The sequence below is a fragment of the Vanacampus margaritifer genome, chromosome 3 (assembly GCF_051991255.1).
Source record: "Vanacampus margaritifer isolate UIUO_Vmar chromosome 3, RoL_Vmar_1.0, whole genome shotgun sequence".
Taxonomy (NCBI): Eukaryota; Metazoa; Chordata; class Actinopteri; order Syngnathiformes; family Syngnathidae; genus Vanacampus; species Vanacampus margaritifer.
The window spans coordinates 18,080,131-18,104,078 of record NC_135434.1 but is presented as its reverse complement, the minus strand read 5'-3'; the positions used below and the strand labels follow the sequence as shown (position 1 = coordinate 18,104,078).

General features: G+C 40.1%; 1 protein-coding gene across 1 annotated transcript; it reads left to right on the top strand.

Moving 5' to 3' along the window:
- The first annotated feature begins 1,651 nt into the window (after nucleotides 1-1,651).
- limk2 (LIM domain kinase 2) lies at nucleotides 1,652-22,828 on the top strand. Its single transcript, XM_077562298.1, has 16 exons — nucleotides 1,652-1,862; nucleotides 2,025-2,121; nucleotides 8,814-8,949; nucleotides 12,942-13,051; nucleotides 15,085-15,270; nucleotides 15,359-15,464; nucleotides 17,136-17,347; nucleotides 17,419-17,605; nucleotides 17,701-17,787; nucleotides 18,033-18,164; nucleotides 19,205-19,261; nucleotides 19,471-19,536; nucleotides 19,608-19,782; nucleotides 19,855-19,910; nucleotides 20,005-20,162; nucleotides 21,550-22,828. The coding sequence occupies exons 1-16, from the start codon at nucleotides 1,847-1,849 to the stop codon at nucleotides 21,776-21,778; spliced, it is 2,010 nt and encodes a 669-aa protein (XP_077418424.1). The 5' UTR covers nucleotides 1,652-1,846; the 3' UTR covers nucleotides 21,779-22,828.
- The last annotated feature ends 1,120 nt before the right edge of the window (nucleotides 22,829-23,948 follow it).

The window sequence follows — 23,948 nt, the reverse complement described above, 5'->3', positions numbered from 1 at the left end:
GCTTGGAACGAGTCTAGACATCAATCATTATGTGTCCCAGTGCATCCTTGAGGTATGTCTTGCACAACGTTTTACTCTGAAGTCACGTTTAATCTCAAGATGTTTTGAAAGATTTCCCATCTAACCAGGAAACATTCATGAATGAAATCGGTTCGTGTGCGTGATGTATTGATGTGCCGTGTGGCTGCACACCACACGGTACGCTCAAAACCGTTACTCCCCTGATTTTCTTCTCATCACGTGTGGGGTCTGTCACAGTTTGGAAGTCAGCCAACAATTTTAAAATTTTACCGTGTGAATCAGACTTTAGTGCAGCCTCTGTGTTAAAATCGTGCATGGCGCCACTCCACCCTTCACCCACCCAAGAAACTGTGGCGTGCCTTGCCCCAAAGCCTTTGGGGCGAACATTCCACATTAGGGAAGATATAAGATGATAGGCACGTACAGTTGGGAGTAAAAAAAGAAAAAAGTGTGGGCAGGGCAGGCATGATGTAGAAAAGGCTTTAATATTACCCTTTTGAACTGCACAATGCACCTTTAAAGGAGCACTTAGGGCTTTTGCCAGGGCACCTGTAACCTATCTCTCCTCGTAAGGAGATTATTGGCTACATTTGTCTCTGTCCAGTAAGTGTAGAATTTATTCAGACAGACAGCTAGATGAATAGTGAAGGAATTTAAAGGAATTTTGTCCTCTTTGCGTGTTCCAAAAATGAGGATAGGTTTAATGCAAGACAAATACACCTTTGCAAAAATGATTTAATAAAAAACTCTAATAAGAACTTTAATAAGAATCTCTGGACAAATAATGCCTCTATCATCACCTAAACATCGTGGGATTCAGAGCGTCAAATGTGCTCTTCTACGTGTACAATAGCTTCTTATAGTTAAAAAGACCTCCTCCTTTTCATTTGTAGACTAAACATACTCTCTGGTACTTTTCCAGAGCAGATGGCGTAAACAAGGTCAGATCTCGGTGTATGTATTCGGGACTGAATATGTTATATAGTTGAAGGATCTATTTTTCCCCATAACAACATCTCACAAACAAGTTGAATCAAATTCACGGTGGCCGTGACTGATGAAGAAAGTAAAAAGTGTGTATGTGTATTATTTCAAAGCAAATTCTGTTTTCATGACCGAGATGTGCGTGTACAAATAAAACAAGGAATTTTGGACCAATCAGTGTATACCAGCCTAAGGAGTGTGTGTGTGTTTTTGAGACAAATTCTGGTTCAAGGGCTAAATGTGCTTTCGCACAAAACGCTGAGAAGGAACTTTTTAGACTAAATAATATGACCCAGTTTAAGGTCATATTATACCGAAATCAACACCATCTGCTCTGCACAGGACACAAAATATGTCTTATAGGTTAATATGAAGAATTAAAATGTTCATAATGTGTAACAATAGTTGATATATGCAATTAGGTATTAAAAATGTTATAATATCTTTCACTAGCTACCTAGATAGGATGTTATGCTTTTGCATTCCAAAATAAACAATCCCTTGATCTGAGATGCTCATTTTACTGAAACTCCGAGTGGGGGGGTGGGCCGAATAAGAAATGGTCTTACTTTGGTGTAATTTACACGTTACGCCAGCAAGGGGCGCTACTGTTGTTTCAATGTACTCCGTCGGTATTCTCCGGTTTTCAGGTGCTGCTCTTCGAGCACTTCCGCTTTCAGGCACAGGAATTCGTAGCCAGTATGACGTCACTCATCCTGCATTTCAGTCTTATTTTTCACCGGGAGCTCCGAGTCGCGGAGTGTAATTCCACACGGACGCATCTTTTCGCAGTATGCATCGCGTGTAAAAGGATACCAACGACGCTCGCCTAATTGAGCAGATGGAAACCACAGAAGGTGAGGATTTAGTTCAGGTTCAAGATGCCGAGAGATAATTAATTGTTGAGATGTAAGCACGAACGAAGCTGCAATGTTTTACACACTGGGTTGTTTAAATGGATCGTTTCAAGTGTTAACTCGAAGCAGTCTTGTTGAACAAAAGGGATTTCTCTATTGCAGGTACAGACGAGTGTTATTGTGTGGGATGTGGAACGAGAGTCCACGAGCCGTTCCGCATGAAGGTCTTGCAGGATACTTGGCACGGCGCCTGCTTCCAGTAAGTCTATTTCACTGTTTTGGTTTAGTCACAAATGGCCTTAAGGATAATCCCAGAAGCTTCTGTGTCTAGAGAGACTAAACACGAGTGGCTTGGTTATATTGTGAACGTTTGAACTGACTTTGTTTCAAAATACCCAATGGTGGATGACAACCTGTAATTGTGCAGCAGCTTGAGTCCAGACTGGTCCATGTGGTTCACTTTAATGATTGACAAAGTGTTTTTTTTAACAGGTGATAGTTCCATGTGGAGATACAGGCACATGATACAACATTGAGCCTTTTTACATGTCTGTCAACATAAGCAGTTTGGCATTGTGAGGTAATATCATCAGAAAGTTATGACCCTTGCCTGCCAAACTGTTGTGTGAGAATTAATCAGACTACTGTAGTATTTGGGAATACAACCATGTACGAAAGCATGGCATCTTTACTGTGAAACCTTAAAAGTAAATGATTTAAAATTTTTGACACCATATAAGTAACATAATTATGAAAAACTGACTTTGTAATTACTTGTGGTCTCTCGGGTGCCTGCCGACCCATCCATCCATTTTCTCCTTATCCTCATTAGAGACGCGGGTGAGTCAGAGCCTAGCTAGCGTAGCTAATATTGGGTGAGAGGCAGGGTATACCCTGAACTAGTCACCAGCCAATCACATGGACATACAACTATTCACACTCACATTTACACCTACAGTCAATTCACAACAAGTGTGAAACTAAACAACCAAGAAATTTCTTTGTGAGCTGCCGATTTCCGAAAATGTATCCCATAGCGAGTTTAAATTTTGCTGAACTAATTTTTTATATATAACTAGCAAGGCTGTGGCTAGTTAGCGAGCAGGATTTCCGATCTCACGGCACACAATCAAAGAAAAATGACACAAAATGTATGAATACTGAAATAATGATGACCTCGTTTCAATTTATTCACAATGTGAAATGTGGATGATTTTTTTTAATGGTTGTAGTTTAAAAAAAAATGCCCAAAAATAATGGCAACTTTGTATTCATATTTCTCATTTCTAGCCCCTGAGTCAAAGGAGGGCGGCCGATAATGGTATAGGTCACCACCTCAAATACAGATTCCTTAAAATAAGACTGGTAGCTGGTATCGGTAGTATGTTGCTGGCATAGAAAAAATGAGCAAAGACATATTTGTAATTAATAAATACTTTTGGGCCAAGTTAGGTGAAGTTGAATTTTCCCGTTGCACCACTGATGATCTCTCATGATACACGAGTGTACTATGTCACCCTGGTTGGGACATTACTTGAGCTAGAGGCTAAGATCCCTTCAACCTCACAATGTTTACTGCGCCGCTATTGGTCAACTCTTGGCTCAGCGTCACATCATCTCCAACTGGCGCGCTGCTGAAATTCCCAGCAAAACTGAACACTGCTTGGGGAAAGCTTTTCACCATATCCACCTATTCCACACAAGTTTCCGTGTATAGCCATATTAAATTTTTCTTTATCCTCTTTTCCCGCTTGTTATTCTTCCTTTCCTCCTCTTATTCCTCACCTGCTTCTTCTGCTATTTTAAGTCTGAAAACGCTCTTGTGAGATCTGCTGAAGTCTCACTTGATATGCTGGCATCTTGTATGATATTGTGGGTCAACCTTCACTTTTCACTTCTGTAACCATTTTAAAGAAAATTTGATCGAATTCCAGATCAAACAATAGTTTATGATTTTCAATTAGTATTTGTATTTTTTAATGTAACTGTACAATGACACTTTCAACCTTTTTATCTTGAGGACATCTGATTTTCCAAATCATGGAAGTATGTTATCTCTAATCACTGAAATAACTGCACTCTGTCCTTAAACAACCCCAGATTTCAGTCCTGCCAAAGTTTGCCTCTTCAAGAGCGTACACTCAAGGGAGCCTGTCCTTGTTTTGGAGGCCGAGTTCCTCTCACTGCTGCATTACTTGCCATTGAAAGTCTCCTCCTGCTGCTGCTTCATAACTGATCTCCTCATTCATGATGTCATGTTGTCTGTAACTTATCCACTTTCACTATTTGTACACTAATGCTAGATAAGATGCACGTATGTGTGTGTGGTGGCTGCAGTGTCCCTTATTTAAATGTTAGAATGGCACCATTGTGACGGTAATGACACACTTTATCGTAGATTTGTAAACGAATTAGATCGACATAGCAAAACAAGCCAAGCGTCCTTTGCGTGATGACTATTGTCCACATTCTGCCAACCGGACCACCTCCACCTTGTATAACATTCTTACATGCTGATGTCACTTTGGTTCCAGTCAATCTGGCCGTGTTGAGGCCTATACGTAGCAGCACCCTCCTGTGCTATGTCTGCATTCCTCCACAACGATTCAGAGATGAGTCTGCTGTCTCAGGCGTCTGCCGCGCGAAAACCTTTTGTTTTGTTCGTAACAACATACTGTGAGAAGTTGAGCTAATACACCAAAACCTACCCAGCGCCCGCCCCAGTAGCATTATTGTCCTCAGTACAACCCCGGCATAGAAACATTACATACAAAAAAAGGTTGTGTGGCTCCAGAAGAAACTCTCAACCTGGATGAACCATTAAAGGTTCAGGTTTGGGCTTTTCCGAGAGGCTTGCGTCTCTCCTAGTACTCCAGCTTCCTCAAATTGACTATTGTATGCACACTACTAATGTTCAACTCAAGGCCCGGCGGCCAGATCCGGCCTACCACATCATTTTATGTAACCCATTAAAGCAAATTCTAAAAGTACTTCCTGTTTCTTGCTAAAAAAAAAAACTGTTGCAAAATTGCAATTTGATTTCACTTTTGATAATTTAAATGTAACCTTATTGCAAATATTTTCTCCAACCTTTGAAAATGACTTGAACAAAGTTGATAGTGTTTTACTTGACTTTTGATTTCAAAACGAGTGATCAACTAGTGACTAAGTGATTATACATTATATTTATATGGTTTCACAGTCGGCCCTCGGGGGGAGATCATGACAAAATTGAGTTTGATACCTTTTGATATAGATGTGTATTTGAAGTGACACATTAACAAAGTAAAGTATTTGCATTTGAAAGGTTTAACAACCTTTCAAAGTTATGTTTTGTTTTGCACAGCACCCGTTTAAAAGGGCAAGCTACAGACAGAGCGACACAAAAATTGCACTTGCGCAAAGCCGCCGCTGGCTCATCCTAAGTGTAGCCATATGTGTGCACGTAAACAATAAAGAATGTGGATCTACAGAGAAAACCACAGCCAGAGAGTTTATGTCCACTCGTTTCTGCAGTGGAGGGGAAAAAGGGGAATTAGACGTGAAGTCCAGTTCTTTCTGACTGAAGACTCGAGCAGGAACAGCTAACGCCAAGTGCTTGAGTTGACACAAAGTCAAACCTTAAATATTGCCAACGTCATTTTATAAATACAGCCTTGTGAATATTTTCAGCACAAAATTGTGTAATATCACACCACACAGCGGAGACCTGACTAAACATAGCACAAAAAGTAAGGAAATTTGTGTTTGGTAGATTATTTCTTGGTTGTGACGATGTTTCTTGGCAGTACTTCCTTTATCGGCACAGAGCCCGTTCATTTCCCTTGGTACAATTTTCTGAAAAATGCATTTGTGGGATGGGGCGGCAGAGCCTGAATATGTGGTTTTTGCCCATGAAAAATCTGCCAAATCTCTGCCAGTGCCAGCGATCTTGTTTTGCTTTTGCCATTGACTCTATTGTGCCTACAGCAGTAGGAAGATTTGTAGGGTTAAATGTGGAGAATAACGCTATGCTGATTGCTATGCCAATAAAATAACCTCTTTAGGTGGAGACAGTTTAATGATGTGGTGCAGCCTTGACAAAGGAAGCAGCCTGAATGCAGTGATGATATTTAGATGAGATTCTTCAACCAGTGGCAATCCATACAATCACAGTTTGAGAGCAAACAATGCTCCATGATGACAGCGCTTGCCCCCAGTATGACATCACTCCATCTTCTCCGAATAAGGTGCACACACTCATGGCGGATAATGAGGCACTCTAAAGCGGCCACGCCAGCCGGAAGCCCTGGGCTGCACACTTGTCAAGTTGGTAAAAACATGTATTCTGCCGCCAGGCTATTTCACCTTTCTCTGTGTGTTGTATGCGACCAACAACGAGGCGCTCTAAAACAGCCACACCAACCCAAAGTCATAGGAGTGTGGGCATTGGGGATTTTTTTACCCCAAGAGATGTGTGTGCAATTGTGCATGTAGCTTTCCAGAGGTGATGTCATAGGCTTAGTTCAGACCACAGACTAGTGACTCAACAGGGCCTCTAATAATTACAGCCAAGTAGTCCATTAAATTTCACCACAATTTTTTTTCTTCTTTGTTTTTCAACTTATTCACATTCATTTAAATGTATCTACTAACAGCTTATTTCTGTCTTTGATTAATAGTCAAATGACCTTTTTTTAAATATCACATACAGTATTTTTGTCACAAATTGTAATCATAGGTCACTTGCATGAATGCACACTATAAAAAACTGAATTAAACACAGGCGTTTCCTGTTAACGGAATCAAAACATAATTTTATCACTCATCATGTAAGTTGTTATGGAGAACATTTGCAACAATCCCCACACCCTGCGATAAGAATCCCATGAAAGGTGACACACTCCCTCTCAATGCCCTCAAAAGTCACAACTGAAGGTCGCGCTACCTACTGCGCCATGCTCCAAACAAAGGAATACGCTCCAGCAGGAATGTGGTTTCAAGGAAATCAGGAATGTTTACTTTGCAGTGTTTTTGCAGGCCGCTCCGTTTCATTGTTCATCGGAGAACCACCTGAGTTTGTTCTGAACACCTCCCAGTTGTCAGTTTGGATTGAAGGACTTTTCAATTGACTTGAAGTGTCACACAGTGTAATAATGCATTGTTATATAATACCAATTTAATGAATCACCATTAGTTTAAAAACAAATAATAATAATTTAATGCCAATTTTCTCCAACTCGGATGTGAGGTTAGATTCATTAAGGAGTATTTGGTAAATTTCCTCCATAATTTAATAAAGAAAATAGCTAATTTCCAAGGTTGACAAAAAAAATGGTGTCTTTGGTGAACATACTTGCAAAACAGAGAATGCAAATAAACATTTGTTGTGCGTTTGATCGTAACTGCAATCTTTCTCGGATTGCATCATGTGCAACTGTGATCAAAGGTTTACTTAAGACTGCCAAAAACGTTAAATAACGTTTAGTAAAATCCTATGGAGGAGTGCCAAAGACGTTAAGACGTTTTTTTCAAAACAGAGGTGAAATTAACCATTTTCTATTGTTGATTACTGAAAAACGGAATAAGGTAGAAACAAACTTTTTTTTCTGATGAAAGATGAGAGTCCAATCTTTCATTTGGTAGTATGTGTGTTTCCATAGTCCAAACACATAATTTTCTGTGGACCTTGAAAGATCAGTCAAAAATGCTTAAATCGGCTGGCACCCCACGGCATCCCTTTTCTGAAAACGTCTGGCAGTCAAAGAGATACTAGATGCAGATTCCGCCTAAGGATTTCTTCAGCCCAAAGCCACAACTAGTTTAACCGTGGGTTTTGTCATGGGTGGAGAAACTGTTATGAGGGAAGTTATTATTTTTAATTTATTCCACAGTTTTGTAACAGTGGGGCAGAAATGGAAGAATAGCTCACTCCCTGAAGGCAGCCTTTAAAAAAAAAAAAAGTACATTTTCCATAACATTAAGTTATGCAAAAAACGCGGTCAAATATAGTGCCAGTGTCTGTAAACCGACATCTAATCTCTTCAAGAGGCATGAGGCCATGAAAGGACGCCTGAATGCACCATCACTGATCTACATCTGATTTCTCATGTCACGCAGGCATACTTGGAATGGTTTCATAGAAATAGGATTAGCCAATCAGAGATCAGTTTGAAAAAAGGCAGATGTATCATTTGTAAAAGTAGAAAAGGTTCCGTTCTAGTTTTGCAATATTTCTTGAATTCGGGCGTGAACGCAAATACAGTAGCTTGACGAACCTTTTTGAGGATGTGCCAAGTCTAACCGGCCTCAGTAAACTAATCAGAGCGTTCTGTCGTCAATTGTTCTCCGGCATCCAAAGCCGCAGCCCAGTTTTGCTCAACCAGTAAATCTTGTTTGATGAATGTTCACAACCTGCCGGTGCTTCTCAGTCTGCGCTAGTTTACATTTTCAAGATTTTGCCCTAAATTTATGTCTATAAATGTCCCATTATGTCAGCCGACATTCTTCCACTTCCACACCTTAATGTGCTTATATTTTTTCTACACCTGCCATTTTGTACGCATCAATAGTTTTATTTGAGGCATGGGTTGCGATACTGCAGTACTCCGTGACCAAGGATTGGATTGCAAAAGATTGACACCTTTTGACCAAAAGGCTAATGTGGTGACCCAGATAAGGAGGCGCTCTATAAACAACCCGTTAGTTTCACTGACCTCGCTGACTTGAAATCTCAATCATGTCAACAACTGGAGATTTCCTTATCAACTATTACATAATAATTGACACACTACACAGCGTTGGTATGTCAGTATCTCAACCAGCAAAGCTTGAAGGCTGCAGGTTGCAGCAGCTCCTTCCACCGTCACACTTTTTTGTGTTTCATTACAAATTTGTTACAGGAGGCTTCTGAGTAAATTCCAGACAAAACCAAAAGGCTGACCTGACCTGTTTCTGTCCTTGTCCTTGCAGGTGCTCGGTGTGCTGTGACCACCTGACTAACTGGTATTATGAGAAGGATGGGAAGTTGTACTGTCGCAAACACTACTGGGAGAGGTTTGGAGAGTTGTGTCACGGATGCTCTCTGCTCATGACCGGACCTGCAATGGTAAATCTGCCATAATCTGTGTTATTACATCCAAGACTGACTTGATGAATTTATAGTAGAGCTAATATTGTATCGAATGCCTTTAAGCGTTTACACAAACTGTTACCTAGTTGTTCATTGATTACGCTTGTTTTCATTTTTATTCGGCTAATGGATTTTTTAATTTATTTATTACATAAAACAATGTACTTACTCTACCGATATGATGTCCACATATTTTACACATGATGATGATCATAAGGGAGGAAGGATGGACGGATGGATTTAAATACCGCTCTATATATTTTTTATTCATTTATTTATATTTATTGAGGTTTACGGTGAAAGAGGCTAATTATTTGTCCTCTTTTGCGTGTTCCAAAAACTTGAAGACAGATTTCTTGTAAGAAAAAACACCTTGCAAGGATGATTTATTAAACAGAGAATTCTCCGGTCACGGCAACAATTTACATCACGTAAAAGGTGGAATTAAAAAATGCCCATGTGCCCCCTCCCTTGGGAAAGGGGGCATTTTATTTTATTTCGAGTTTTGAAAGTAAAACGCCTCTTCTCCTCCCACTCTGAATGAGTAGAACAGATTGGTTCTCACACAATATGTTACATAATACTATTTTCGTACACAGACTGCACCTGTGTTCATTCTTTTTAGACAAAATATACTCTCAGGGTACTTTTCCCAAAACAGAATCTCCCAAACAAATTGAACTGGATTTTAGAGTGGCCGTGAGCGATGGCGCAAACAGAGTGTGTGTTTGTGTTCTTGCAGAGCAGATTCTGTTCTCAAGAGCAAAATGTGTGTGCGCTAACACTGAGAAGGAATTTTAGACCAAACAAGGTGTACCAGCTTAGGTTAAGGTCAAATTATACTGAGTTCAACACTATTTTACCTACTTCACATCTATAAAACATTTCAACATGGTTAATATATGAAATAAAGAATTAAAAATGTTAATAATGTCTAACACCGGCCAGGCTCGTAATGCTGATAACTACGTACCTGTAAGTTACCGAAAAGGGTGAAGGGCAGAAACAACACACAGTGCACGACTCGCGGCCAAATACCTAAATCCCGGCAGCCCACGCATCACGTTAAAATAAGCAATTCATGGCCCACCTACTGTAATCACGGTAAAATAGCCGCTCACGCCAGGCTAAGAATAGATCAGAGACGTTCATGGCAAAATAATGCTAGCAGGAGAGTTGCCAATCACAGCAAAATAACCACTGTCTGAATTTTTTTAAATGTTTTATGTACAACATTGTTACAGCTGCAAGTGCTCTTGAAATAGAGTTGAGTAAAAACAGACTAACTTTAATTGGTTTGTTTGTATTACTTGTAATCTGTTTCCGTCTTCTACTAGTTGTTCTTGTGTGTAAAGTGTCCAAGCAAAACTGTATTTGTATTGCCCCTTACAGTGCACTTTGCCACCATCAACCAAGAGCCAACAACCCCCCCATGCCCCTCTAATTAGATAATACCAGAACGCCCACAGAGCGTGTCAAAGCACTCTTGTGTTCCAGTTTCTCCCTTCGACTTTGGATGAACGCTAAACACACAAGGCAGGAGAGTGTACGCTTTTCGCGGTGGTTACGTTTACAGACCAGCGATACTTTTACATAGGCTGCAGCCGTCAACCCCATTTGTGAAGTATTTGCCCCCCTTTCAGGCCTCATTCTGTACCAAAGTTCTCCACGCTTGACCTACTCCAGTACATGGAACGTGGTTTGGGGGCCCACCTCATGTTCACTCACTCTGTAGTGAAGAGTAAAGTCAAAAGCGCATGTGGAAGCTGTTTATTTTTGTTTGTTGACTTGCAGGTTATGCAGATCAAACTTTAGTTAGTGTTTGTCTTTATATTAGCCAGGGATGTTTACTCAACAGTGGGTAGAACAACGATATCTTTTAGAATGGTGTATGCAGGTAATTGTAAAGGTGAATAATGACAAGCAATGAATTCATGACAAACATGGGTTTTAGTGTTAAATATTAGGGGTGTGCCCAAAAATCGATTCTCATTTAGTACGATTCAGAAACCGATTTTAAATGTCCCAAAATCGATTTTGTCTGTGTGTGCCTTTATTTGGAGCGCTGTTCATGTTGTACCCGGTTTGGCCACTGAGGGGCAGTGTGGTGCAACGCAATCTAATGCACTGTTAAGTTGTAGCCACATTAGAGAGTAGAAGGAAAAAGTCACGGTCAAGTTATTCCAATAAAAAGTTATTTTTTCTTCAGCGTGAAGCCCTTCTTTTGAGTGCCACGAGTAGCGCGCTAATTAGCATTAGCGAGTCAAACTGGAGTAGATCATTACAATTCCTTGCACATCTATAGATTGAAGCAAAAATCATTGTGATAATTTTGAATCAAAACTCGTTCTTTATCGAAAACCGATTCTGAATCCAATCTCAGACCCAAAAATCGGAACCGAATTGTGAGACATTCAAAGGTTCCCACCCTTATTAAATATATTCAGTTATATATTTTAAATGTAGAATTTGAGGGTTTTTTTTTGGGGGGGAGCAGTATGAAAGCCTCTAGAACTATTGAACTTGTTGCTGTACTGTCGAACCCTGAGGCAGGTTGTGAGTGCATCTCATGTTCTTGGCAAGTAAGTTACAAACAAACGAGTGAGAAGTCAAATGCTGACATCATCCCCAAGACTGACTCACAGCTGTACTCACACAAGTAGTTTTTTAAAGTATGTTTTAATTTGCAGTGGCAAAAAAAAAAAAGAGATGGGGGGGGGGGGGGTAACTTGATAACTCTAAAATTGCCGTGCAGTTTATTTTGCACAGTCTGGGAGGGGTCATTTGCAAATACATGAATGTAGCACTTGTAACGTGATTTAAATCCAATTTATTATTATTATTATTATTATCCATACCACAGACAGTTTGCGATGGGTGATCTGAAACGCAGGTGCAAACAGCAATGCATTATGCCGAATCGTGACGAGGAGGCGCGAGCGAGATGAGAGACGGGCAGAAAAGATCCTTTGGGATTATGTACACCATGTTGAAATGCTTCAAAATGATCACAATGCATTTGTGGAGCTTCTTAAATTATCTAAGGTCACAAGAAGGAGTCATGCCGTATTATCTATGATGAAATTACTCATTTCAGCACACTGTGGGGATTGTCTTGTGCTGGCCTCTCCCTGAGCAGTTTTTCAAGTACTGTCCCAAGTTTTGAACAAAAGATGTTTTTTTATGAGGTGGCTGGCCTCAGCGAAATAATCGTAATGATGGCTTTCTTTTTAATGTGACTTAGTAATAGGTTTGTTTGTCTTCCACTAACACTTCCAATTCCATCACTTAAAACAGGCCGATAGCATATTTAGGTAGTTGCTGCCCAAAAGAATGAAGACAAAATGAAAAACTACTTTCTGCATCTGTTGCTTATTAAGTGTGTGTGTGTGTGTGTGTGTGGGGGGGGGGGGTCCTGGTAATGTGAAGAAAATGATATGCCAGTTGAGTACCTAGATTCCGTTCTTTCTTTTTTCCACAATAAGCACTCCCTTATGTTGCATTACTTTGTTGTATTCAAACGCAACTTTGAACTCTCCACTGAACGTCTCTTAACGTGACCATTTGAAAACCATATTTATATTTAGACATGAAAGCACTACTTGTCCTGCTCGGGCATGTGACGATCTTCCTTTTTGAAGTGAGCGCAGATGCATGAGCTCATCTCGCATGAGAGCAACAAAACACGGAGGTGCACAGAACAGCATCCCTTCCAGACAGATAGCAGCATTTGTGCACGTGACCGATCGCTTTCAGGGGTTCGAAAAACGAGACGCGGCGTCTCAAGTTGTTCACGTGTAGGTGACATCATACATGGCACATTCCAGACGGGCTGAAACCCACGCAGGTGTTGCCGTGCCTAAGTCAACATTGACGGCAGGAAGCGCATAAGGCGGAGAACCTTTCTTTTATTGGGGGGGGGACACACGGCGGCAAGGAGTTGAACAACATTGTGTTTGTGATTCCAGGTGGCTGGAGAACACAAGTATCATCCGGAGTGCTTTGTGTGTCTCAGCTGCAAAGTGGTGATCGAGGACCGGGATACCTACGCTTTAGTGGAGCGCTCCAAACTCTATTGGTAAGTCTACGGTGAGAGTTGTTTCTAGTATTTATCATTTTGTCACAAAAGAGGGACGATATATTAGAGGGGAAAAAAATAAACTTCTGTCTACACTGGAATTACAACCTGCTTTATTTCTGTATATGGGTCATTGATGGATAAGTTTGTCTGATGATCCCCATTTTATGAATTATTATTTGGTGCGAGCAGAAAGAGAGAACCAATTTGGGACTTTTATTTTGAAATGGACATGTTGTCTGACCCGGAAAAAAATGAATGCATATTAATTTTGTTTGTCCAACAAATGTATCTTTTCATTATAATTGTACTTTTGTGGCTAGCTAGCTTGTTTTGTTTAGCTTCATAACTTTGAATTGAGTTGAAATTACTATTAGGGCTGGGAATCTTTGACTGTCTCACGATTCGATTCCGATTTTTGGGTCTGCGATTCTATTCAGAACGATTTTAGATTAAAAATTATCTGATTGACAATGATTTCTGCTTCAATTTATAGATATGCAAAGAATTGTCATGATCTACTCCAGTCCGACTCGCTAATGCTAATTAGCACGCTACTCATAGCACTTTTATCACTGAAAAGAACGACTATTCATACAAAACGCTTCAGGAATGTCTACAGAGAAGCATCTTAACATCCTACACTGCAAAAAAACAACAACTTTTATTGGAATAACTTGATCATGACTTTTTGCCTCTATGTGGCTACAACTTAACAGTGTATCAAAACGAGCGGAACCACACTGCCCCCAAGTGGCCAAATCGTGTACAATATGAACCGTGCTCCCAATAAAAGCACACACAAACAAGGGTAAGACGGTATGAAATAATTGAAATAAAATAGATTTTGGGACATTTAAAATCGATTCTGAATCATACTAAATGAGAATCGCAATTCTTATGAGAATCGATTTTTTTTGGGGGGGCGATTAATTTTTAAAAATCATAAATAAGCGCGTGACTTCAATAATTAACTCTTGATTAATTGCAAATTTGATATTTGTTCTAAATGTTTAATAATACTCTTGTTAACATAAGTGGGGGGGGGGGGATTTTTAAACTAATAGAAATATGGCTGCAACTTTTAGTCATTGATACAGTAATTCCATAATCTTAAAATTAAAAATATGTATTATACCGTAAAAAAGGAGTGTGATATTGATTTGTGTTGAGGTCATTTTTCTGCCACTAGATGGCATAATTGCATCTGTAAGACCTTGGTGACAGCTCAGTGCATTTTTCTTTTCATAATGAGAGTTATCTAATCTTTAACATAAAGTAACTTGTGAAATTCTGCACATTTTTAAAATTATAATATACAACTTGACCCCAGTCTCCACAAATATATGCATTATTAAATTTATTACTGCAAAATTTTTGACTTAGACGTGTCTGCTGCATTGCGACTGGAATTCCATTTGCTTCTTTTTTTTTTTTTAAATAGTGGCATTAAAGGAACTTTAAATTAACACTCTAATTTTGACAGCCCTAAATTATAATAAATTAAACTGCTGTGGCCGAAAAAATCCTTATCCGTCAGTGACCCATATATTGTAGTATTTTTCACAATTTCAATATAGTGTCATTTGACATGCCTGCTTTGCCATGTGTTGTTTTCATTGTGCGTAGTGAATCTCCCTTCTTGAATGAAGAAAGTTATCTATAGTTTTATCTATTGATCTGTACAAGACCTGCATCTGTAATGGTAAAGATACTTTAAGATTACCAAAGATTACTTAAGATTACTTTTAGATTACTTTAACTGAACATAGTGACATATGACATATGTCATTGTCATTTTTTTTTTTTAAAGTAGAGTGTGAGGAAAGCGTCTCCTTAGCCAAAAATACAATTTAATTATTCTATCCATCCTTCCTCTTGCGCTTAATTATGATTGTGCAACGATATTTCATAATCTCTTTGTGTTTTTACCAACAATGGATTCGGTTCAAAGGCTGCTTATTAGTCATTTTCCGCGACTGCAAGTTGAAACTTGCACATGTGATCTCACTCCCTTTTGCTTTTGTGCGCAGCGGGAAGTGCTACAAGCAGGTGATCCTCACGCCCATGTTGGAAAAGCGCTCGTATGACTCCATCCTGGACTCCCTCCCCCACACCGTGACGCTCATCTCAATGCCCTCGGCGGCCAACGGCAAGAGAGGCTTTTCCGTGTCGGTGCTGCGGGACGTCAACGGTTCGGCCAGCGTCCAAGTCAAAGAGTGAGTCGCGTATGCGCATATGAGAATTTTTATTCTCATGGCCTCTTCATAATGTAATATAATATACATGGTGTTCTGTCACCGCCAGGGTGAGAGGGATGCTCATTAGTCCCGAGGTGCGGAACGCCATCCACGTTGGAGACCGGATCCTTGAGATCAATGGTGTTGCGGTGGCGACGCTGCTGGAGGAAGAGGTGACTTGGCGTTATCTTCCCAGTCAAGAAAGATTCACTCAGAGGCTTGACGTAAATCGTAATTAGTGTTGTCGCTTCATCTCACCGCCGCAGAAATTCCTTTAGCTCTTTTTGGGCATCAACATCACTCGGGAATTTTGCCATTCCGTTCATTCCGTAATCATTAATGCATTCTTCAGCAGGGCGAGGATGCGATGAGAAATGACTGCACTGCTTTGTGACTCACTCTCGCATTGTTGTTACAACATAAAAACATTTCTTTTCTCTCATTTCGTTTAGACTTGGGATGTTCGATACCACTTTTTTTTTTTTTGAACCAATACCAGTATGAGTGCTCAACTTTTCAGTAGTCACCGATACTGATACCAAGTACCAATGCCACTAGAATTTTTGATACATGACATTTCCATAAAACAGACCAAAACTGATGGATCATTTTCAAAAGAGACCTATGTATCCCAATGTAGCATTTTTCCTTAAAACTCTATGAAATGAAAGGCAATTTTCTATTCTTCCTAGGGCTTAGTATCAATTCTAATTTCCTCAATCAATTTGATTTTGATTCACAAGAGTTAAGTCGGTTTGATTTCGATTTTTCCCGATTCGATTAGATTCACTTCAATCCGATATCGATTAATTATGGAACATCAATCTTCTTAAATATCAAGGACATGATTGCAATGCCACAAACATTAAATTCCAACTTAAATTTTGCGGAAGAAGAAATTGGTTAAATGATTTGGCGTTATAATCACTTGAGTTTTACACAAACATTGGCATCAGCAAGGATGAGATGAAAATGTTTTCGTAATTATAATTCAATAATTGTAAATATGAATGAAAAATATTCTGAATTGTCTTAAAGTACAGCGTCAGGTATTTCATAAATGCAACAAAATACTTTTAAATTCATGTGAACAGTAAAATACAAAAACAAATGTGGCTTTTGAAATTCTATTTTCTTATAAATTTATGGGAAACCGAGATATTAAAAATAATCGAGTCATGGTTTTTTATGCATGGATATCAGACACGAAAAGGAAAATCGATTCTATCGATTATTCGATTATTCGATTTTTTTATTATTATTTTTTTAACAAAAATATTTTAAACCCGGCCGTAATTCTTCTAATTTATAGTTTCTAGTTCCTGATCGTAAAATGGCCACAAGAGTTATCGGCTGCCGTGTCCCAATACCTTGAAATAACTCAGATAAGGCCTGGTATCGCCTCAATACTGACACCTCGTACTGTCAATCCCTAATGTAGCCTAACGGCCGACCGAGACGAAGCACGAGTTTTGTTTTTGTATCCCAAATTGCAGCCTTTGTGATTTGAAATTTGCATCGTACTACATGATAAGAAATGTGAAATTGATTCATTGTTCTATTTCTGGCCTATAAATATTATTTGTACAAATATGCATGTACTTTAATAATGACTTTATGGCATAACATTGTAAACGGAGGAAATAGAAATTTGCATCGGTGTAAACATGCTCTTCATCATCAAACGTTCCTAATATTTCGGTTAACTTATTTATTGTAGCTTCATCCAACCATTCCTTTTTTAATATTTTTTTTTATACTGCTGCTGGTTAAAAAGTCAAACCTCTGATCGTGCTAATCCTGACTGCTGAGTCTGTATGGTGTTGACAACTCGTTTTGTTCAGGTGGATGATCTCATTCATCGCACCAGTCAAACATTACAGCTGCTTATCGAATACGACCCGGTGAGGCAACGCTTGGACCGGCTCCGACTGGAATCGTCCAGGAACGTCCTGGGAGCGCCGGCGACCTCCCGCATGCGTCTGTCCTCGCCAACAAACGCTGTCCTGGAGAGAACGGAGGTGGACCACGGCACACTGAAGAGGAGATCATTGAGGTTGCTCTTAGCCAGAAAACTGCTCGCGCTAGCGTATAGTCGATGCAACTGACCCCCGTTGTCTGTTTCAGGCGGAGTAACAGCATATGCAAATCCCCGGGACCGAATTCCCCCACAGAGCATCTTTTCATTACCCGAGACATCGGACGATCAGAATCCTTGAGGTCGTCCAGTAGCTGCTCTCATCGCATCTTCAGGCCGTGTGACCTCATCCACGGCGAGGTTTTGGGAAAAGGCTTCTTTGGACAAGCTATCAAGGTCCCGCCTCCTTCCTTCTCTCCTAAGAAACAAGCCCCACCCACCCCCACCATCCTGAAGTTGCAAGTGCTCGTTTTCTTTTGTTTGCCTTGCAGGTGACTCACAAAGCCACGGGAGAGGTGATGGTGATGAAGGAGCTGCTCCGCTGTGACGAGGAGACCCAGAAAACTTTCCTGAAGGAGGTAATCAGTCGCAGGAGGCCTGCGCTTCCTCACAGTCGGCACAGCACGCACTGTGCCGACCTGTAATTGATTCGATCTTCTGCGGAAATGGCGCCACATGTTCCAACAATGATCTCTTTATCTGCGGCCCGCTTGGAAATCATTGATTTGAACATTTAATGTTTGTTTTCTCACGGATCAAATTTGACCTGGCTAAGATTAGCCATCATCACCCCCTTTTTTTTTTTTCTCTTACCAATCTTTAGGTCAAAGTCATGCGAAGCCTGGACCATCCTCACGTGCTCAAGTTCATCGGCGTGCTGTACAAGGACAAGAGGCTCAATCTGATCACAGAGTTCATCGAAGGAGGCACCCTCAAGGACTTCATCAGAGACACTGTGAGTTTCGCGTTCAACGGATTTTTATGGTCTCCAATCTCAACTCTTGAAGCCAACAGAATTGTTGTGACAATGTCACACACGCGACAGGAGAATAGGCCAATAGCTAAATCAACTTTCACTCTCATTCAAACCCCCAAAAAAGTGTCATTGCGTTTTTTAATACTTTGTCCTTCACACCCAAAAACATATTTATACGTTTTTTATGCAAGAGCAAACAGAAGGCTTTGATGCAGCTTCTGACACGAAGAGCAGGTTATTACAAAAAAAAACGGCCAGCAGGTGGCAGCAGAGTATAAGAGACCAGCCAGGGCCATGTTGTAACAAGCTCTTTTTGCCAGTGTTTTTAACAGGAATGTGAATAATAAAGAAACTTAGCTATATTCTAATGCTAACTGCTGAAACGGAAAAGGATACAAATATACTTTTTTTTTTCCCTGATGAAAGAAGAGACTGTAATATTTATTTTGGTAGGTTGCATGTTTTTTATAGCAATCAAACATAATATTCTGTGGGCCTTGCAAAATCAGTCAAAATCCAGTAAAACAGCCGGAGCGAAGGGAGTGGCTTCAGTGAAAATGGCTAGGAGTGAATGTGTTAAAGGGGAAGTAAACCTTAAAAAAAAAAAAACTGACAATAATATGTTGTATGCAGCCCAACTAGTCTAAATATGGTATTCTGGTTAATATTGCGAATACGAGAAACTGATATTCTTCTTTGTTGTAATACAGACGAATTTATTGCGTGTGTAATCGCACGATTTGTTTCAAACTTAAACACTAAGAAGAGCAGAACTGAGGAAATAAACCAGTTGGGTCGGGCTGACCTGAAGTAAACCCATCACTATTGGAAGCTTGAATGAGGCTTAGTGGGCTGGCCAAGGTTTTTCTTTTTTGTTGTTGTTTTTAAAAAAAAAAAAATATTCAGTGATGGTAAAACAAAAATTCATTCTAATGATGTTCAAACTTTCTTTGACTCAGTCCTGGTAATTGTTTATTTTTCTTATTTGTTTTACCCTTATTGGTCTTTTGTCTTACCAGGATCCGTTTCCATGGGAGCAAAGAGTGAGCTTTGCAAAGAGCATCGCGTCTGGCATGGTGAGTGGGGCTGTTTGCACACACGGACGATATTTGCAGGCTCTTGTCAAGTAAACGTAGCATGCACTTAAAGGTACAGTGCAATATTACATAGTACACAATAGTACATTTATTTCAACATGAACATTTTTTATTTTTATGTTTAACACCAAAATCCTTGATGCATGCGCACATTTGGACTTATTTCGTTCTGAATGTCTTTGTTTCAGTCCTACCTTCATTCTATGAGCATCATACACCGAGACCTCAACTCTCACAACTGCCTGGTTAAACTGGTAGGCGACGAAAGTGTTGCATGCACATTCCGAGCTCTACAGCAGTGGACTCCAAATGATTCTGTCGACAGGACAACACTGTGGTGGTCGCGGACTTCGGACTGTCCCGACTCGTCGTAGAAGAGAAAGTGAAGCCGTCGCCTGAAAAGAACTCCACCAAGAAGAGGGTGTTCCGGCGCACCGACCGCAAAAAGAGGTACACCGTGGTTGGGAACCCTTACTGGATGGCCCCCGAGATGCTAAACGGTGAGTTGTGCAATCAACGAGGGACTGAAAAGCGTGAGCCAGTTTGCTCAATCGTTTTTGATTGGCTTTCAGGTAAACGCTATGACGAGAAAGTGGACATTTTCTCCTTTGGAATTGTTCTTTGTGAGGTGAGAACTGAGACCAGATGAAATGAAATTTGAGCCTAAAATCATCAATCCATGTCAATGATCTGGACCCCCACCCGCCTATCCTGTCAACCAGATCATCGGAAAGGTCTACGCGGATCCAGAATGCCTCCCCAGAACTCTGGACTTCGGTCTGAATGTGGGCAAGTTTGTGGAGAAGTTCCTCCCTGACGACTGCCCGCCGGCGTTCTTTCCGCTGGCTGTGGCGTGCTGCGACCTCACACCTGACAACCGGTGAGACGCTTTGAGTCATCGCAAATCATCGGTGAAGACGAAACGAAATATGCCGTAGTCTCTCCATTCCAGACCCCCTCCATCAGTGAAATCGGAAATATAGATACACCATAGAAAAGTTGTTAGAATAATAAAATTGGACTTTTGTAACTCTAACTAGTTAGCTATGTGAAAAGATTTACAAAAATGCATTTTATTTATGTATTTAAAAAAGGGGGGGGGCTTCTTCTGGAACACCTTTGTGTTTTATTGCCTTTTGAAAATCTGTCTAAAAAAGCACTTTTAAATGAAAAAGAAAAAGTACAAGATAACTTGATTATTTTTCAACATATCGCTGCAAAACCCCACAAATAAATATACCTGAGTTTGATTTTCAACTTATTTCAAGGCACTAATTAGCATACATTGACAAAAAAAAAAGCTTGCATTTCTTTTTAACTCTTTGACTGCCAAAAACGTTAAATAACGTTTAGTAAAATCCTTAGGAGGAGTGCCAAAGACGTTAAAAGACGTTTGTTTCAAAACAGAGGTGAAACTAACCATTTTCTATTGTGGATTACTGAAAAACGGAATACTAAACTTTTTTTTTCTGATGAAAGATGAGAGTCCAATCTTTTTTTGGTAGTATGTGTGTTTCCATAGTCCAAACACATAATTTTCTATGGACCTCGAAAGATCAGTCAAAATGCTTAAAATCGGCTGGCACCCACGGCATCCCTTTTCTGAAAACGTCTGGCAGTCAAAGAGTTAAAGGGATGGACTAACGGAGCTCTATTCAAATTTTGACAAATTCGAATCATAAAAGCCGTGGTTGCCATGGTAACAACAACGCTGTCATAGATTGACATGAGTTCACTCGTAATGCTATTTTTCAGAAATGTATTTCGCTGAAACTTTTATGGGCCTACCTATAAAGCTATTGAGTGCCAGTTTGTCTACTCGATGCATTCCCGCAAACCTCATCTTTCGTAACCTTGACGACAACATCCTATATTGAAAGAGGCAAACGTTACTGTGGTAGAGAAACTAAATAGATCACTCTATTCATTAATTGTTACATGTTCAACCCTGAACTGAAAATTCAGTAATACGTGACATTTTAGATATTAACAATTGCTTTCGGTTTCAAGGACACAAAGTCAGTACTCAACAATTACCGGCTACATTTTTCATCAACTTTGACTTTGCGGCACGGACGTCCACAGCTACAATCGATCCTCATGAGAAGATCAGCGTAGGCCGTGGAATAGGTCATGAACTTTAGTCAGCAATTGTTTTCTTGTGAACGTATCTGGGGTATTAGAGGTGTTTGAAGTGCAAGATACACATTTAAAACAAAACAAAAAACATGCTTGTATAATTATCCCCTGTGCGCTTTCCTTTGTAGTCCGCCTTTCCAGAAGCTGGAGGACTGCTTCAAAGCCTTGTCCCTCAACCAGGAGCTGGGCATCCCCCTCCCATCCGAATTAGACGAACTCCATCAGAGTCTGAGTCGACTCCACTGGCCCAAAGATCGTTCCTCCTCCTCCTCCTCCTCAGCGCCGAGCCCAGATGAGCCACAGTCCCCCAAAGCGACCTCCCCGGATCGTTCCGCCACATCAGGCAATTGCACTTAGGACCCCGTCCTCCATTTTGAGCCCCGTGAGCCCTCCGACCTGCTGCATCAAAATCGTGGAACAGCGAGAGGAAAACTGTGATCAAGTCAAGGTTAGAGAAAAACAGCTGGGCCGCCCGGGCTAGTTTGGAGTGCAAGTGGAGGATGCATTTCAGGACAACACTACTTTTGACACTTTTTTTTTTTATGCACAAAAGTCTTCTTTTAATGTTTACTGCACAGAAATGCAAAGAAGCATCTTGCTATGTTCTGGTTCCATACAAATTCCACCACATTTGATGAGTCGGGGTGTAACATGCAAACGAAATGCAATGAGCAGTGTTTGCCCAGCAGGGGGAGCCCTCCTGCTACATCTGAGGAATGCAAGCAGCAGCAGATTTTGAGTTCACAGCTCATTCAAGTTGCATGCAAGGATGTTGTTGTTAGAATGTTTGCACTTTTTACCTTTTTTGTAGTAGTTTTTCACATGTTGCCAAACCATCACCCACTAGGTCATATTTTCCATACACCATGCTGCTTTTAGTTTTCAAAAAGGGCTTGAGACACTATGATTTGAAACTGTTTTGTACAGAAGAACTGGATTCATTTGTTATGTTCTCATTCATTTAAATGTAGACATTGTACGTATAGCTCAATATGAGGTCTCTTTTTAAGGGAAACTTTTAGATTTTAGACATTTCAATTCACTGTGGATGTTGATTTGCCATTTTATTAGCCATGTATGTAATAGCATCAAGGTACTGACAACTATTAGCATACCACTGATATTTAATAATTAGCGTTTCCTAAATAAACCCCTCAAACAACTGATTAGCTCAGATATTCTCTAGTTCGATGATTAAATTATAGATCGTTGTGGTGTTTGTGTTTTTAAAGGCAAGATAAAACTTACAAGAGTGACAATGTGTTCAAATTTTGAGACTTTTAGACATTAGGACAATAGCACACATTGTGTTACTATTTTTATATTTTACCTTCAGGAGTGATGTACTGTGTTCTTTGTGTGTTGATCTTAACACTTGTTGGAGTAAACAAAAAAATGATAAGAGCATCATTATTTGTTTAGTGGTGTTGGTTCTTCTTAGTGTTAAATGTGGTACTTTGTTGACCACGGTTTTGTTTCCATTAAAGTTGTGTATTTATTTATCTTTAGCAATGAGGAAATGTATCTCTAAATATCTGTTTTTGTTTTGTTTTGAAAAAAAAAATTAAAAATTGTGGGGGGGCGGGGGTGGGTAATTCCTTTATTTGAAATAAAGAGCCAAAATGTGTCAAACATTAAGCAGCACAATAAACGTACATGTTTTAGGGGGGAATGGACTCTATGCACAAAGACTGTTACGTATTTTCGGGAAAATCTCAGAAGGCACTGCCTTTTCCGGTAATGGCCATCGCCGTTTGTTTTCCTTCAGAGAACCTCGACCAGTTGTCAGCGTTTCTAACGCCATACGTTTTGGAGTAAATTTTTGTCATTGTTTTTATTTTTTTTAATGAGTGTAGTTGCGTGTATTTGTCAAGGCATCGAAGAAGAGGAGAGACGACAGTATATCGGGCGATCACTGCTGTGTGCCCAGATAGACAGGTTCTAACTCTGCCTTGTTTTTTTTCTCTTACACTAACCAGCGGAGACAGTAGGTTAACATTCGCAGGGATAAATCTGTAGTTCGAGACGGGACCAAAGTGTGTTCTCGGCATTTTTTCCCATCCATCCGTCGACCACACAAGGCGCCGTTTGTCAATTGTATTTTAAAGCTTCTCAAGCTTTGATGTGTAATTTGTTACTAGGTGATCAATGTTTCTGCCTTTTGACTTTTCATGTGCCTCTATGTATATTATTCCTATGCTGTCATTTTATTGTATTAAAAAACATGAAAATATTTATGAGTCGTTATTCTTGCACCGTTTACGGCGCTGTCGGATTTCCATAGCAACCACTTTCCAGGAGGCATTAAGAGAAATGTCACTATGTGCTGGCCAATGGGATGGATGCCAAGGACTTCCGGCTTCCGTAAATCACACACCGACGCTTTTTTCGGACACTGTTTTAAGACACACAGGCCACGTCCCAACACTCACCCCGCAACCGCATGCTCTTGAAGATGGGCTCGAGTGCGCAGGGCGTCACAGCTCTCTGAAATGATTCGGAGAACTGAGACAGACACACTACTCAC

What these genes read in the sequence shown, in the direction of transcription:
- limk2 (XM_077562298.1), top strand. An exon ending in GAGCGCTCCAAACTCTATTG is followed by an intron (nt 13,052 to 15,084) that starts GTAAGTCTACGG and finishes TTTTGTGCGCAG; the next exon opens with CGGGAAGTGCTACAAGCAGG. An exon ending in AGGACTTCATCAGAGACACT is followed by an intron (nt 18,165 to 19,204) that starts GTGAGTTTCGCG and finishes TTGTCTTACCAG; the next exon opens with GATCCGTTTCCATGGGAGCA.